A 17,521-nucleotide genomic window follows, 5' to 3' on the forward strand; every position below is an offset into this window, starting at 1 on the left:
AAGAATTCTACCCATTTCTTGATAAACAAAATATACAGAATAAGATATACATTTTTGGACATGGTCAATGTGGGAATGTGTTTTGTTTGATTATGCATTTTAGTTTGCTTTGGGGGGAGGTGGAAAGGGAGGTAGGAAGGAGAGAAAATAAATGTTTGAAAAATAATTGAAAATAAAATAATAATTTAGGCATAAACCAAAAACTTCAAGTGAAAAATCACTTGTTTCTAGACCCCAATACCCCTCCCAATAGATGTTGACATCCAAGGTCAATTAAATGTCTTGGAAAGTTTCTTCTTTTACTATGAGGTTTTGAGGGTTTTTTCATTGTGGTCTGAAACTAAATATCAGAAATTACAAAGTGGAACCAGTGAGGCATAAGATATTTATTGACACTGACAAAAAAGTATACAAATATTTCTGAAGAACAAGAGTTGAAAATATTTCCTGGTTTATTTCTACCACACAAACACTGATATTACACTGAAGATGGGGGGAAAGGAGAGAGACTGGCTATTTTTCCTTTCTGGAAAACAAGGAGACATGCATTGGACTTTATAGCAGTAGCACAGTTTGTTTGGTTTTTTTTTTCCCTTTAAAACAATTGAAGGGTTTTGTTTGATGAGTGGCAAATGGATGTCCATGTTTTCTAGACACCACTTGAAAGGTTGTAGGCCAAGCCTCTAACAAGAATTCCACTACATGACTCATAGTTGACTGGCAAGTATCTCTGGTCCCTTTGGATGGTTGTGTTGAAAGAGGATACTGGATTGTAGCTTAATGATGCATTGTAACCACTTAACCACAGTAATTCCTATCTCAAGGATTCACTCATCCCTATGCCTTCAAGTGAGAACATCACATTTAGGACAGTTGAGAAAGGGACTCTCCTGTTCTCATCAGCCTTCTGTAGTCACCATTTTTAGTAAATCAATGCCTCTTGCTAAAAAAAAAAGTACTCCTACCAGTCATGGTACCAGTCTTTAAAACCATTTAAAAATTAAAGTTTTAAGAGAAATTTGGAGATTCAAGATGACAGAAATACAATTTGAAATTCTTATCATGTCACTCTGATGTTTAAAATATTGCTGCTCATTTAAATTGGATTTCCCCATCAGGCATTTGTAAGGGGCTGTGATAAGTTAAAGATTAATTTTTTTAAAATAAGAGGAGTGTTTTCAAAATAATTTAATTGTTATACTCATGTCAAAAAAGGTCTTCCACAGAATATTAAATACAATTCTTAAAGCAGATAGATCTTATAGACAGCAACTACGCACAATAGGAAAGCAAAAAATACAACTTTATCTCCAAAGTGCTAGTGTTTTGTTTGAAACAACCATGACAAAAATCAATGACAACACACAATCAGAGGTAAACAATATTTTCTTCAACTCCATCTCCATTGTCCCCATCACGTAAGCTTGCAGACGGCAAGTTCAACTTAGCCTCGGGACCCTGCCAGGGCTGAACACTTCCGGGATTTGAACTGTGTGTTTTTGAGCACTGACTTTGATTCTCCTCCAAATCTGCAACATAAAAATACATACATGTTCATAGAGTGCCTGATATAGGAAGATGCAGCTGGGACCAGCCCAATAATCCAAATGGACCATTTCTCAAAGAATCAATGTCATCTTAGTTTTGCCTGTGTTTTATTGAGAACTGCAAGCCCGATGATAGAAAAGTCATGTAGATAATGGCCACATTAACTAATAAGTGAGGGAATAAAATAGACACAGAAGCCATCTACAGCCCCCACGTACCATTCCTTAATGGTTATTGGAAAAGGCCCAATCAGACAGAGCTGTGCATGTTTGCCAGTGAGTTGTGGCTCATTAGACTTGCCCATTGGGACAAAGGATTCAGAACCTCATGAGCACACTATACACAAATCTCTATAGTATTTTACATTTACATGGAATCTTTTATGTGAAGATCTCAAAGCCAAGAATAGCTCTTGGGATGTCCAACCATAGGCCTACTGCTCTGTGATTTCTTTTTGATTTCTAGGGGTTAACAGGTATCCAGGAGGTGGAAGCACAGTAGGACTGGAAGAAGAGGTTCTTCCCATTCTCACTATTATCCAAATCATTTAACAGTAATAGAAATCATCTAACTGCAACAGTTAAGACTCTCAGAGTAAATCATTTCTATTACCAATGATGGTGAGACTTCCTATGGTTTCATTATTGTGTCTGTGTAGTTGCCTGGCAACATCACTATATTGCTGCTTCTGTCATTTACTGATGAAACCCACTGACATTGAATTTCATTCGGGGGAGGAAGAGGGCATAAGGAGAAGGTAGATGCACAAAATTACTTTCTCTGCAATCTGTTTCCCTGACACTCTGATCTTCATAAGCTTTAAAGCACAATGTGAATGTGAGTCATCATCATCATTATTATTATTCTCACTAGCCTGGCCAAACCATAACAATGACCAATTCCTTAGGAATAGCACTAGACTGTAATCCAAGCTGGGCTCTCCTGAGCTTATGTGACCTGAGGCTAGTCACATGAATTTTTGGTGCCTCAGTTTCTTCATCAATAAAATAGAGATAGCCTATTTCACAGATTTTTATGATGCTCAAATGAGATAATATTTGTAAGTGCTTTGAAAAATAAAAGTTGCATAGGTGGAAATGGGGAAGAACAGAGATACTTATTCCACTGAGACATAGACCATGCTAACATTGTCTTTATTCCACGACCTCTTCTTTCCCCAGGCACTGACAAAACCATCAAAGTAGCAAGGCTTGGCAAAGTTTCTGTTATTCAGTTTAATCTCCCTCATTATTTGAAATCAGTTTCCACTTGAAATAGTTTGATGAATGCTTTCAAAAATGCAAATATTATATCATTGTCATGTAGTAAACATCTCTCATGTTGGAATGATCCACTGATGGTGACTATTGGCTGCTACCGAGATAGTAGTGAGGCCTAATTTGGTCCAAATATGACTTCTCCTTCCCCCACCCGCACCTCACCCCAACTCGCCTCCAGGAGGTACAGGCTGCCTTTGCTTTCCTCTATCTCTTCCATTACCGCCCCTATCTTGGTGGCAGCAACAGGCCTGGGGGCTGGTAAGGGAAGAGCAGCTGGTCTCCTATGAAGCAATAAGCTGTCACTTGGGAAGCACATGCCAAGGGCAGGCAGGGTAATTGTTCCAGGAAAGCTAACAAACAGCCCATAGGGAGGTGGCCCTGCATAGGCGGTAGGCCATCAATGCCTCTTTAAATGCAGAATGTGCCAAGAGTAGAAAGAAAAATAACTCTGTTCACATTAGGGTGCTGCTCAGGAAATAATGACCAGACTTCAAAATGCTGAAAATCTTGTAAAAACCACCTCGTCCTATGAGGCTGGAGTTAGTGATAGAAACTATAAATGACAGAAAGGCTGGAGAGATGCTACCTGTCTGATATGGCGGAAATTTTTAAAAGCTCAAGACAAAGCTGTTACCAAAGTTTGAAGTTTAAACTAGGCTAACCCTCCATTCTCCATATAATTAAAAGATTCTGGATTTTGAGAGGGAAAGGATATAGCCTTTTAAAGAGATCTAGCTTCTCTTCCTTCTTCTGTCACTGAGATGATGATGGACATCTTTGTATTTCCCAAAGCACCTAGCAATTGTTGAATAAATGAAATAAATAAATGGAAGTGAATAAATATACTGTGGCTCCTTAGGTAAATAAATTTGTCCTCTTTTTAATAGATGTAGACCTGAGGCATAGAAGGTATACTTCTTTAACTTCAGTTGAATGCTGTGAGGATCATTTATCTGAAAGAAATCTGAAAATTATTTTCTGACTGTCTCAGAAATTGGTACAGATATTGAGTCAGCAGCCTCTGTTTAACAGCAGCAAAAACCATGAAGCTTTCATTTCCATCTTGCAGAGAAACTACAAGCCAGATTATATTGCTTGCTCTGAGTTCACCTTTCTGATGATTTTACAACAGACTTTCAATTTCCTCTTGATTCCTGATCGAAGAGATTTCACTTCTCATTGCCAGTATTCTTAACAAAATGACTGCCATAAATATTAAACTCCTTCGGAGTCCAAAAGGGTAAACCTAAACCCTGCCTTTTAAAGCAGATTCTGATGGATAGAAACTGTGAGCATGATCCATGAAACCCTACACTGAGAAGGAGAAATCTATAGCTGAAGAAGGCAACTGAGAAAAGACTGCTTATAAGAATATGTGAGACAGGGAGTGGAGAAAGAAAGAAATTCGAGAATATCTCACTGGAGGTTCTAGATGTTCAAAAGTCTCAGGCAAGCCTAGATTTTTCAAGGAGAAGTCTGTTTGCAGTGGGGCCAAAGCACAAAATGTGAATCATCCTGTATCTCTTTCAGTGGAAATTATGAGTTTTTACTTTGGTGAATTTTTTTATATTGGTGAGTGTAATTTTTGGTGAATATAATTGATGCATCACATTTTTTACACTGGTGAATAAAGAAACTGGGAGAAACCCTTAAGAGGAAAAAAAATTAGAAGAAGAGAATCAATAATCATTTCGTCCCCACGTGACTGGTGTGAGTTACAAGTGCAGCCAAAAACAAATGAGTTACGCTGTAATTTCAGACTGATCATGGTGCGTTGTTTTGATTGTATGTCACCTGGCCTGGAACTCAATTTCCTTCATTGTGGTTTCTTCTTGCTGTCTATCTGAACTGTGCAGGAAAGGTCAAACAGTTTGTCTTTGAAATTAGAAACTGTTTCATGATTCCTGATTTTATTACTCTTTTTCATCCCTAAAATATCTCCAGAAAGCCAGTGTGTATTTATCAAGGCCAGCCCCGTTTGTCCACACATTTTACCCAAGAGAGAATAATGATCATGTAGAATTCCAACTTTAAAAAAATTAAAAACTGAAACAAAATCATATTGAGTTTTGAGACTAAAGTTTTGAAAAGGAAAATTAATCACCTAATTCCATATGTAAGCAAAACGCTGCCAGGATTGATGAATATGAAAACATTTTTTTCATCAGAAAAATATTCCACTAAAGTTCTCCAATACCTCATCATGGCATGGATGTGAGCCTGAGTTCTCAGAGGCTAATGCCAGTTCAGCTTAAGCTCTGGCACATTTTCCCAGGCTGGAAAAGCTTTTATTGTTGTATCAGAAATGTACTGTATCTATTATTTGAGGACCAGCCTGGGTCAGGACCAGTCCTGGAGACCAGGACCTGTAGAATGGTGACAGTACAGAATTCTTTGACCATGGGATGCATGAAAGAAACAAAAATACAAAATGGCTTCTTCAGTGACTCTGGTGATGTAGGGGAAAGGAGGTAGAGAATAATAAGACTCAGTTTTTGGCTGCTGATATGCTAAATGTGACTTTTGTCCAAAGGCTAGGATAGAGATTCGTAATCTTTTTTGTATCATAGACACCTTTTGTAGCCTGATATAGTAATGGGTCCCCCGTCAGAATGATTTTTTAATGCATAAAATAAAATACACAGTGTTACAGAAAAAACTGATTATATTTAAGTGGTTATTAAAATATTTTTCAAAAACAAGTTAACCCCCGTTTAAGGACCCCTAATAGGGATGACTTTGTTCATATCATTACTGACACCCTTCTTATAAATTAATCCAGAAGATATAAATATATCATCCAGGAGCAATCTGATCAGGACACAGACTGGTCAGGTAAGAAGAGCAATAGATGGACAGACCAAATGTCACACGGCTACCCAAGAAATGTTAAAAGACTTGAAGGAGCAGGGCATGGTAGTATATGCCTATAGTGCCTGGTAGTGGGATAGATGAAGCTGGTGGGTTGCATGAACTTGGAAGTTCTGAACTACCTTAAGGCTAAAGACAATCAGACGTCTGCACAAAGTCTGGCACCAAGAAGCTGAGCCCCTGGGAGATGGGAGCTACCAGGCTGCCTGAAGAGGGTTGAAGCAGCCCAAGTCAGAAATGGAGCAAGTCAAATTTTCTATGCCTATCAGCAATGGGGACAGGCTCATGAATGGCTGTTGCATTTCCAGCCTGGGTGAGATAGGGTGAATTAGGCTCAAAAAAGCAAACAACAACACCTAAGGAGGGCTTTCAAAACACTGGGTAGCAAAGCATTCTATGGAAGATTCATGGGAGGGTACAGATAAAGTCACATAGGTGAGAAAGCAAGAATGGGTTATAATATCTTCTGTTAGAAGGAACACTGACATGGATGAGATCACAAATTTATTTAAGTATAGGTAAGTAAAGAGCTATCCCTCCATTGAAGCATCTGACTCATCATGGTGGTGTCAACCTTGGTTTACCAAAAATCATCCTAGCAAAATGAAAGGTCTGACAGAACCCACCCAACTGGGAAGGCCAGCTTGAGCATAGACCCAGCAATAAGCTGTGTTTTTGTCCGTGTAGCTAAGTTCAAAGGGTCTCATCATCTAGTCAGTTGTTCATCACCAGGTTCAGCAACAATAAAACTATTGATTGGGTCATAAGGGGATGGAGTATAGTCTGGATTGGAAGAGAGTCCAATAAAATTACAGATTCTTGAAATATTAAAGGAAAAAGGTATCAGTGCAACAATAAGATACCAACCCCCAAAACTAGCAGCAAAGTGCTGTTGCTGTTATTCAGTCATATTTGACCCTTTATACCCTCATTTGAGGTTTTCTTGGCAAAAATACTTGGCAAAGAGTGGTTTTCCACTTCCTTCTCCAGCTCATTTGTACAGATGAAGAAAATAAGGCCAATAAGGTTAAGTGACTTGCCCAGGGTCACACAGCTAATAAGTGTCTGAGGCCACATTTGAACTCAGGAAGATGAGTCTTTCCAACTTCAGGCCCAGCTAGTTGTCTACAGCACAGTAGTGAGGACACCTCAAATCTTTTAGCCAAGTGTCTCAAAGCAAACTTCATTTCTTTAATGGTCCTATCCTCGTGCAGGTATCCTCGTGCATGTAGTTGAAAGGATAAGAGGAAACCACCAAGTACATCCTCAATAGAAGATTCCCTAACTTCTCAAATATTCAAATGGATCTCTGATCTCTGGATCAGATCCAAACCTATCCATGCCTGCCCATGTTGGAGAGACTCTTGTCCATGCCTTCTCATAAGTTTGCCACAGGGGAGTCCACCCAAGCTCACTACTCATCCCAAATGAGACCACTCTCTAGTTTCCACATGCAGGTTAGCCGGTTTCTTTAGGAAACCAAGGGCAGTGAAGTTGGCACCCAATAACACACAGGTAAAAGAAAAATGTAGAGGTACATAAAGTACATAAAGTAACCTGTGTACTTTCCCATAGCCTCTTCAGCTTTCTGCATCCTTGATGGTGCTCTCTTGGCATCTCTGGCCTAGCTTCAGCATATTTGGCAATCATTTCCAGTTACTGCCTCAGTTTGGAATGTTTAATGTCTATTTTTAGCACTAACCTGATATCAGTATTCTTGGTTTTGAGTGACAGTGACAGCTTACGCCAATGGCAACCCAGTGTCCTCTCTGCTTCTGACTCATCTGTCAGCTACCATGGAGCACTATGTGCCCAACTCACTGCAGAAGCTCCACCCTCAAGTCCAACCACCTGAGGAGATAGGACAATGTCCTTTTGTCTTCTTCTTTGTCTCATCCCCCACATCACACTGTCAGAAGCTAAGAATGCAAAATCTATCTTGTGGTGTACTGCTTAGTAAAGAAGTTAACTTGGTGTGTTTCACCTATAAATGGAACTTTTCTTTAGAACACATTGTTTTAACCTGAGGCTGACTAGTTCTCTTAATCTAATCCTTGCTATTGCCAGACAGTGGCTTAGCTCCGGGAGAACTCCCCATCATTTTCCACAAGAAAATTATGTCCTTCAAGCCATTGGAACCCCAAGTTATTTGCTTCCGTGGAGGCTACAACCAGCAACTTCCCTTGTCTCGTAATCCAATCACAACCACTGCTTCTGGAAAAGCTGGGTCAGCAGACTGTTCTCTTCTTCTACACACCATCTTCTTGACTTCTTGACCAAAACTTCCTTCCCAGGCCACCATTATCCCATTTTTTAGCTTCTTTAATTCTCTATCAAATCTTGTCCGTTACTGACAATCCTACTTCACCCTCTTTCATTTCAAGCCATTGATGCTAATCAGGTTTATATTTCATGCCTGATCACTCCTCTTCTGGAGTGTATTTATGCCTCCAAGTTCATTAGCACTATCTCTTTTTGTGGTTTAACTTCAGAACCACCATAAATATACTGAACATGCACAGGATCTATGATTTTGTTAGCAGACCTATGATTTTGTCCCAGGGCTATGGTAAGGGGTGGGAGGGTGAGGGAGAGGGAAGATTCCACACCAGTGTACCTTCTGAGTGCTTATGACTTGATCTTCCTAAGACAATTCAAATGGAAGCAATTCTATTTCCTGGCATGGCACTAGTAGACTGTCCAGGTTTCCCAGGCCTACAACAATGAGGTCAGCACAACGGCTCTGCAGATCTTCAGTCTGGTAATCAGTCTGATACCCCTTCTCTCCCACACTTTCCTTTGGTGCTTTCCAAACACTGAGCTAGCTCTGGCAATGTGTACAGCAACCTCATTATCAGCAATGTCAATCATCATCATTTCTGGAAAGTATGCTGCCAAGGTAAGTGAACTTATCCACAGCACTCAGAATTTCTCCATTTGCTCTAACTGATGGTTCCATGTATGGTTGGTGCAGTGCAGGCTGATGGAGAACCTGTTTTCTTGGTGTTAATTGTCAGGCCAAAATTAGCACAAGCAGGTCAAAAGAAATGCGAGATGTACAAATTTAGAGCCATCTCCACGCCAAATGTTCATGTGGACTATTTGTGCCCAACCTGTGGCAGAGCCTTCCGAGCTTGATCAGCCACAGTCGGTTACACTGTACATTGACCCCAACACGGTGATGTTATTTTACTCCTCTTTGAGAATGAAGGACAACTGCATGACTTCATAGGAAAGTCCACTCATATAGTGAGTAAGGACCGGAGCTGGTACGTAAACCTGGGTCTTCTCACCTCTACGTCAAATCTACTATCCACTATTTCTTGCTATCTTATTGTCAGAAAACTTGCATTCACAAAGCTTTTTGTCATCAAGGTGTTTTGTTTCTAAGGAAAAGAATTCAAGTACAATTTAATCGTGATGGCGTTGGGGCCATCACAATAGTAAGCATGGAAGGTTCCTGTGACTGGGAGGATTCACATTTAAACTCACCAGAGCTTATACACAGTAACAGCAATACGACAAAGATGATCCACTGTGAAACACTTAACTACTCTAATCAAGACAATAAGCCAAGACAATTCTAAAGGGCTCTTGCTGAAAGATACTGTCCACCTCCAGAGAGAGAACTGGTAAACTCTGACTACAGGTTGAAGCATACTTTTTTACTTTCTTTATTTTTATTATGTTTTCTTTTGCAACATGGCTAATGTGGAACTATGATTTGCATGACCTCACATATATTTGGAAACAAAATTGCTTGCCTTCTCAAGAAGGGAAAAGGGACTGGAAGGAAGAAGACAATTTGAGACTCAAATTTTTTTTAAAAAATGTAATTGCTAATTTTTTTTACATCTAATTGGGAAATGTTTAATGAAATAAAGAGAAATAATTTTAAAAACTTAAACTTACCAGAGCAAAGCTTGGGTCAGGATTTATATTTACTAACTTTTTTTAAAGAGGCAGCACTGTAAATTCAGGCCCTGGATTAGCTTTGCAAATGGGATAGAAGTGGATAGTTGACTGTTCTGTTGATGACTGTCCTGTTCCTAGTTCTCTGAAATAATAAACTTATGGAGAAAGTGTCTACTATTCAAATGCTCTATTCTCCCCAGTCTCATCCTAGAAGCTTTATCTATAGTGTAGAATTGTGGAAATTTGCCATTGTCTTCTGAGGAACCACTAAGACACTCTATACAACTATATAACATGTGACTATTAAAGTAACTGATTTCTTTACACAGAAGAACTTCTACATCCAAATGTATGCTGTTGCCCGTGAAGGCATTCCCCTGGGAAGCTCTACAATTATCCCTGTGGGAGAGCCTTCTGAGCTTGTATTCGTCTGATCAGCTACAGTCACACACTGTACCTTGACTCCAACATAGGGGTGTCATTTTGGTCCTCTTCAAGAACAAAAGACAACAACCAACCAATGATTATTTCTATGATGCCACAAATTGTTTTATTTACCCTCCAGAGTTTGGCCCTACAGAGAAATCTCCATAGTCAGAGGTGTCCTGGTAGGAACATTCAGTCTGCTAAAAGTCCTTAGGAAGAATGATTCTTTATCATTCTTCCGAATGAAAGGCTTTAAAAAATTATCAGTCCATTTAAATATGTTATGATTATTTCCTTCCTGTAGGTGTGTATGCCCAGCAAAATGCTGTGAATTGTAAATTATCAATAGTAAAGAAGGATGGGTGTGACAAAGCAAATTTAAATCCAGAGACAATCCCCAGCTTTCCTCTCATTAGCCATCATTTTCGATGTCCTGATTGTCAGTTGAGTTTTACCACTTCTGTCTGATCATCCCCTGCCCCTGCCCCCAAAGGGTTTCTAACAAGTAAGGAATTGACAGGAGGGCCGAATAAAAAGAGAGAAAAATACACAACTATGCAAATCAGTTCCTGGACAGTTGAGATTTGCCAATAAGTGAAATCAGCATTCTCTGCTATTAGCCCTCATAAACTGTTCCCTCTGGGCAGCTGGATAATTAGTTATTTTCAAGGCTGGACTATACATGCAATTTAAGAGGAAATTCTGTGCCATGTGAATAATGAATAAAATGATCCCTAAATTGGGGAGTGCGTTAGTAATTTCAAGCCACAAGGTCACCATTTACAATAGAACAATGATGCTGATGATTATAATGGTGACCGTAATAATAATATTAGCTTGCATTTATATTCCATGCCATGATTATACAGCACTCTCATACACATTTTCTCATTTGTTCCTTATAATAGTGCTCTGAAAGAGGCAGACCAGGGCTGACTCCCAGTGTATGGATGACAAAGCTAAGGGTCAGAGAACTTGTAACTTTCTCAGGGTTACATGGCTAACAAATGATGGCAGTGGGGCCAGAACCTTGGTCTTTGGACTCCAGATCCAGTGTTTTTTCTTCTGCCCCTCTGTCACTCACCAAATGGCAGTCCAGTGGTTCAAAATAGTTCAGTTTCTAAACATTTAGGGAATACAATTCAGTCCAGTGTCTTAAAATGCATTTACTTTTTTTAAAAAAAAATTGGGGTTCTTGCTTTTTTTTAGCACTATTTTACAATAATGGCCCACTGCTTATCTCTCTCCTTCCAAACAACACATCTCTGAGGTAAGCCCACCCACGGTCTATTTCAGCTCTCCAAGTACAATGTTTGGACTAACAAATGATAAATGAAAGAGGATGTTATTGCAGAGGTCTGTGCTTCATCTCATCTACCATGGCTGCTATTGTGAGGAGAGCCCTCAACGAGGTACCTGGGCACTCACCGAATGGGCTTTGAGGTATGCACGGGGTTTCTCTATCTTTCTTGTTACTTAGATTTTGATTTATAGCCTTCGTCTACATGCCCTACTATGGAGCGATATAAGTTTTAAATCAGTATCACTTTTATACAAAGCTTTGATTTAATTGTTTTACAATGCAGTGCCACCTGCCCTCTTTCTATTATAGTGTCCAGATTGCCTGCCAAGATCTAAATTTAGCTCAACAGTGCACCCCAGAGCCCAGCACCCAGAAGTTCAAGGCAGCTAGAAGCAAAATGTTTAGTCTACTACTGAATTCAGCTGCAGACTATTCGCCTGTCATCCCATTCCACGCTCCCCTCTAAACCCATCACACAGAACACCACGTCTCTCTGGGCTTGGCTTCAGTCTTGTTTAATGTGATCAAGTGTTCTGGTTTACATTTTTATTAATATAAATATACAAGTATTTCACGGCTGTTATTTCCAAAAGCCAAACTGTAACCTTTCCTAGGGCAGCCTGGCCTTGAGTATATAGATTTGTATCTTTGCTGTTCAACTCCCTCCAGATGAATTATGTACCCTATTTGGTCATTAAAATGTCCCTGTGCCACTCAGACATTTCTAATGCCCCCTCTGGATGCAGGGAATGACTAGCAGCCACTATGTGGGGCAATCTACAACAATACTATTTTACTAGAAAACATTTTTTTTCACAATCAAATTCTAGGAACCAATAGGGGCAGCTAGGTTGTGCAGTGGATAAAGCATTGGGCTTGGAATCAGGAAAACTCATCTTCCTGAGTTCAAATCTGGCCTCAGATACTTTAACCCTATTTGTCTCAGTTTCCTCATCTGTAAAACGAACTGGAGAAGGAAATGGCAAACCACCCCAGTATCTTTTCCAAGAAAACCCCAAATGGGGTCACGAAGAGTTGGACACAACTGAAATGACTCTACAGCAACAAACCCATGGAGAATTTGGAAATGCTAGTTATTTCCCTGCCCTGTTCACTCCCAATTTAAATCTGGAAGTCACCCCAAGTTTGTTCAACTCAACTTTCATACTGATAATGTTTGAATCCTGAGAAGCAGCTGGAAATTTGAGAGTGACAACCTTGGATTTAAGAAGACTTCAGGTACCTGAAAGTATCTATCAGATACTTTTTGTGTGACTGTGAGCAAGGCACCTGACCATTCCAGTGCCAGGCTCTCTAAGACTATATAAATTATGGATGAGTTGCTGATCTGCATTGATAGAAGTGATTACATCAGGAATTCCTTATTCCCATAAAAATCACAGGTCCAGAATTGTTTTTTTTAAAGTTTGGATAGAACCCCTTTATTGTTATTTCCTTGATTCCTTCAGTGATCTGTGAGTTCACCAATGCAGATACTTCCGATACAGAGGGCAACCTCTGTGTGTAGGAGACAGGCTTCGTGAGTTGATATGGCTAAAAAAAATTGCTTAACTGGTGGCTAACTTTCCAGCAAGAGTCTTTTATAATTTAGCAAGGCAAGTCTGCAGAGGACAGACATACACAGCTCACCAGCAGTGTCGTGTCTGAGGCCATTCTAGTTGGTAGATCCTAACAGAACTAGTATTTTATTGGTTCAGCCTTCAACAATTCAAGGATATCTCCACCCAACAATGAGACACTGACACTAGACTTGAAGGAAAGCAACCAGGGTTACTGACTTTTGCATATTCATTGGATCCCCATGATATTTTAGGTGTGGAAAATAACTCAGTAGATTTCCTAGAGCAACTAGATGGCACAGTAGATAAAGTGTTTGACCTGGAATCATGAAAACCAGAGTGCATATCTTGCCTTTGACATTTACTAGCTGTATCACCCAGGGCAGATTACTTCATCTCTTTCAGCCTCAGTTGCTTTATCTCTAAAAATGTGGATAATCACAAATCCAATGAGACAACAAGTGTAAAGCTCTTTGCAAGTTTTTAAAGTGCTATCTGAATTCTAGTTAGTGTTATAATTGTTAATGTGACCGTTACCCAGTGCTCTTTCCACATAAGTAAAGTTTTGGCCCAGGTGGGGAACAAGATCACTTTGTGATTCTGGGTGGGGTGAAGAATGATAAATAACTAGAGAACTGAGTTTTGCCTTTTGTTATATTAGTAATAAACACAGTCTTGCCCTTTGTGTTCCTTTCCAACTCTGTTACCCTGATAATCAATACATGGAAGCCAGTGTCATGACACCAGCATCATTCAACATACTTTTTTACGTCAGCTTTTAGAGGAGTTTGAGGTTTGTAGAAATATTTTTAAAAATCTCCTTCTCAAGGGATTTTTCTACTTAATGTCAATAGAGCTGTATCTCTATCCAATGATTTCAACCCAAGTTTTAGCCAAGATACAGTACTTGTCCTGTTGGTGCTAGTCCTGTTCTGCAGATAAAAACAGAGATTATATGTTCTGTTAAAGGGCAAGCTGTCTTTATTACTAATCTAACAAAAGTTAAAACTTATTGTATCCTTCCAGTAGAATGAAAACTCCTGGAGGGCAGGGACTACATTTGTATCCTATTTGTGTTTGTATCTCTTTTGCATTTGTATCCTCCCTGCCTGGTATATAGAAATGTTTGTCAGTTGACACAAACAACTCCAAATCTTTATCTTCCTAGTAATTGAGACATCAGTGACTCTAGGTCATCTTCATCTCTTATTGGCCTTCAAGGCTCAACTCAGACACTACCACCTCCTCAGTAAAGCTTTTTTCTGCCAGCCCCCTCCCCATCCCCAGTTGTTATTGTCTTCTGCCTCAAAAAACCTTGCATTTACTTATCTGTGTACAAGCTACCCTCCCTCCCCACCCCATCTCAGACTTTAAGATCAAGGAGAGCATATAGCATCTCATTTTTATTTTTGTCATACTAGGACCTAGCACAATACTTGTTGCTGTTGAGTGGTTTCAGTCAATCTGACTCTTTGTGACCACATTTGGAGTTTTCATGTCAGACATAATGAAATGGTTTACCATCTCCTTCCACAGTTCATTTTTTAGATAAGGAACTGAGGCAAACAGGGTTTAGTGACTTGCCCAGGGTCACACAGCTGGTGAGAATCTGAAGCCAGATTTGAAGCAACAAGAAGCTTCCTCCTGACCCCAAGTAGTATTCTATCCACTATGTCACCTAGCATTTAATAACTGTCCATTGAAATGAAAGGAGTACAAGAAGTTAATGGCAGAACTAGAAAATAGAAGGACTCTCCAAGTTAAAAAGTTCATAATCTTCCACATGCTTATATGACAGAATTACCAGATGCATTGTACTTCCCACTCCACCCCCACCCCAGACATATGATTTCTCTGCCACCAATCCATAAGGGCCAAAATGAGCAAAAGTGACTTACGTCCTTTAGGTGCCAAACAGACTTAGATGACTTTTGCTACAACTCTGAAAGATCAGCCACCTGTGTGTGTTTGTGACAGTCTCAATATTAAAAAGAAGAAAGAAAAAGAAAATGATTGCCATGAACCTCTGCCACACACTGGATGAGGTTTCATTTGAGTTTAGAGAAACGCATAAAAATGAAATGCCATGGAAGGTCTTTGCCCTTGACTAAAATAAGCAATAATGGCTTTTAGGTAATATAAAATTCCTAGAATTTCTCATTTGATGTTTTAATTGGATTCTACCTAATGCAATGAATGTTGCTATTGACGCGGTTCTCTTGGGATTCTGACTCCCCTCATTTTGTCATTTACTTCAACCTAAGGTCGTTTAAATCTGAAATCATTAACTTTTCTAACTAAAGAAGGCTGCATTTCTTGCAGTGATCAACACTGCTCAATATAAAATTCTACCTCTTGGAATTATAGTCAAATGAGTCACTGACTCAGTCTTAAAGCAGTCTGGAAAATTCAAGTCCTTCATCTTGGCATTTAAGTGAGAGCAGATACAAAAATCCCAGAAAAATAACTGGCCTCCTTTCAGGAATCTGAACCCAGAACTTCCTGACTCCCAAGTCCAGCATCTATTATTATTATGCCATACCACCTTCCTAGCATATAGTATGGTCGCTCAATCACACGCAACTTAAGACGTGTTAGTTACGAGGAGCCTTGGAACATCTAGTTTAGTCTGAATCTTTCATTTGACAGATGAAGAGACGAAGACGCAGAATTACCCAAGGTCAAACAGCTAATTAGTAACAGAACTGGGACTGTATCTGACTCCTCCTTTGGTGCATTTTTCGCTATGCTCCTCAGAGAAATCTCATAAGCACAAATTTATTTGCTGCAAAATGAGGAGGATAACCATGAGACAGGATCAGGTTGGATCTGTTAGCTTTTGAGAGGAAGCTGATAAGCCTTAGATGAAAGGGGATGCGTGAAGGCAAGCCACGATGAAAACATCATCCCTAGCCATATGCATGGGCAGCTTGGTGCGGTGGATACAGTGCCAGCCCTGGAACTGGGAGGATCTGAGTTCAAATCTGGCCTCAGACATGTACTAGCTACATGACTCTGGGCAAGTCACTTAACCCTGTGTGCCTCAGTTTCCTCATCTGTAGAATGAGTTGGAGAAGGAAATTGCAAACCACCCCAGTATCTCTGCAAGAAAATCCCAAATGGTATCATGAAGTCAGACTCGACTCAAATAACCAAATAACAAAAGAATAGAGTAGAATTGAGGAATAGATCACAATTAGAAGAGAAGAGTTAAATGTTTGACCCATTTATGCATTCGAAATGTATGTGCACTATGTATATTGGGTAAATTTGCTTTTTCGTTTCTGGGTTTTTCTATAATAGCATTTTTTATGCCTTAGCACAAATAGTCAGACTAGTTGATCTCTAAGGTCCCTTCTATGAATAGACTATAACAGATTATTGGAAGTGGAATGGACCCAAGAGGAAGCAAGTGTAGTGCAATAGGAGAAGCACTAGCTTGGAGTCAGAAGACCTTGGTTCATATCCAACACTGCAGCTTGCTACGGCCTGGGCAAGTCACTAAAACTGACCAAGGCTGTTTTCTCAGCCATAAAATAAAGGGAACTGGAATAGACAAATCTCTCATCCTATGAAAATAATTTGCTTCAAATTCCTTAATCTGCAAATGGAGAAACTGAGGCAAAGAGAATTAAAGAGCCATTCCCAAGGTCATACAGCTAGTTAGTATCATAACTGAGGTCTCCTCATTCCCAATCCAATTTTCTTTTCTGCTAGACCAAATCAGTTAAGAGATCAGAATCTTGGTTTTTGAATGTATAACTTGACACACAATCAGCTTGGAAGACTGAATTAAATTGAATTGTTAACATAGTACTGAACCTCTCCAAATATAAAGCTCTTACATGGTATTGTCATAGCATTAAATGCTTCATGGTTTTAGTGACTCACCAAGCCTACCCCTGAAACAAATCTCACTGCAGGCTGGCTACTGCATGGCACCCACCCACACCCTGAAGAGATATGTTCTTCATTCTGCTGAGGAAAGAAAAATCTAATCCATTTCTCTACCAGCTGAATGAGGCAGAAAATCAACCTAGGAATGCTAATACTGCACCTACTGCTTGCCCATGAATCAGAGGGAAATGCAGCTGCTAAAATTCTCAGGCAAACAAGACACAGAAAAATATCATTTCACCAAGAGAAGACAAGCAATTAAATCAAAAGAGATGTGAGCTAATTAGTTGTCTGTCATCTGAGGATTATATTGTTACTGAGGTTCCAGAAAAAATATCTGGCATTTAATTTTTTTTACATTAAAGACTTATAAATAATTGTTTCTTTTGTTTCCTCTCTCGATCACTGTGAAATCATTTGATGTCAAAGAATGGCCACCTCTATTTGGTATTGTATAATTAGCAATTACGATTTTCAAAGCAACATGGAATGCAATTTTCTTCTTTACCTTGTGAGTAAAATTGTGTAAGCATTAAGTGAAAAATCCCTATTTGAAGTAATCAAGAGTCTACTAAAAAATGAAAATGTCTCTGAAATATCAACCTGTCCACATATAGACAGGGCTTTTTTGTTATGCCATACTCAAAAGTGACTACAAATCTAAAAGCAAATTACAATTTGCACAGAAATTTCTTTGGCAA

At 39.4% G+C, this 17,521-nt stretch overlaps 1 protein-coding gene across 5 annotated transcripts in view; it reads right to left on the minus strand.

Moving 5' to 3' along the window:
- Nucleotides 1–371: 371 nt before the first annotated feature.
- The window catches only part of ARHGEF28 (Rho guanine nucleotide exchange factor 28), a 276,929-nt gene continuing 259,779 nt past the window's right edge, over nt 372–17,521 (minus strand). For all 5 annotated transcript variants that reach the window (XM_036763762.1, XM_036763753.1, XM_036763746.1 and 2 more), the window contains one exon: nt 372–1,529. In XM_036763762.1, the coding sequence (XP_036619657.1) occupies nt 1,369–1,529 (161 nt within the window). In that variant the 3' untranslated portion in view covers nt 372–1,368. The remainder of the gene's footprint in view (nt 1,530–17,521) is intronic.

The sequence above is a fragment of the Trichosurus vulpecula genome, chromosome 1 (assembly GCF_011100635.1).
Source record: "Trichosurus vulpecula isolate mTriVul1 chromosome 1, mTriVul1.pri, whole genome shotgun sequence".
Taxonomy (NCBI): Eukaryota; Metazoa; Chordata; class Mammalia; order Diprotodontia; family Phalangeridae; genus Trichosurus; species Trichosurus vulpecula.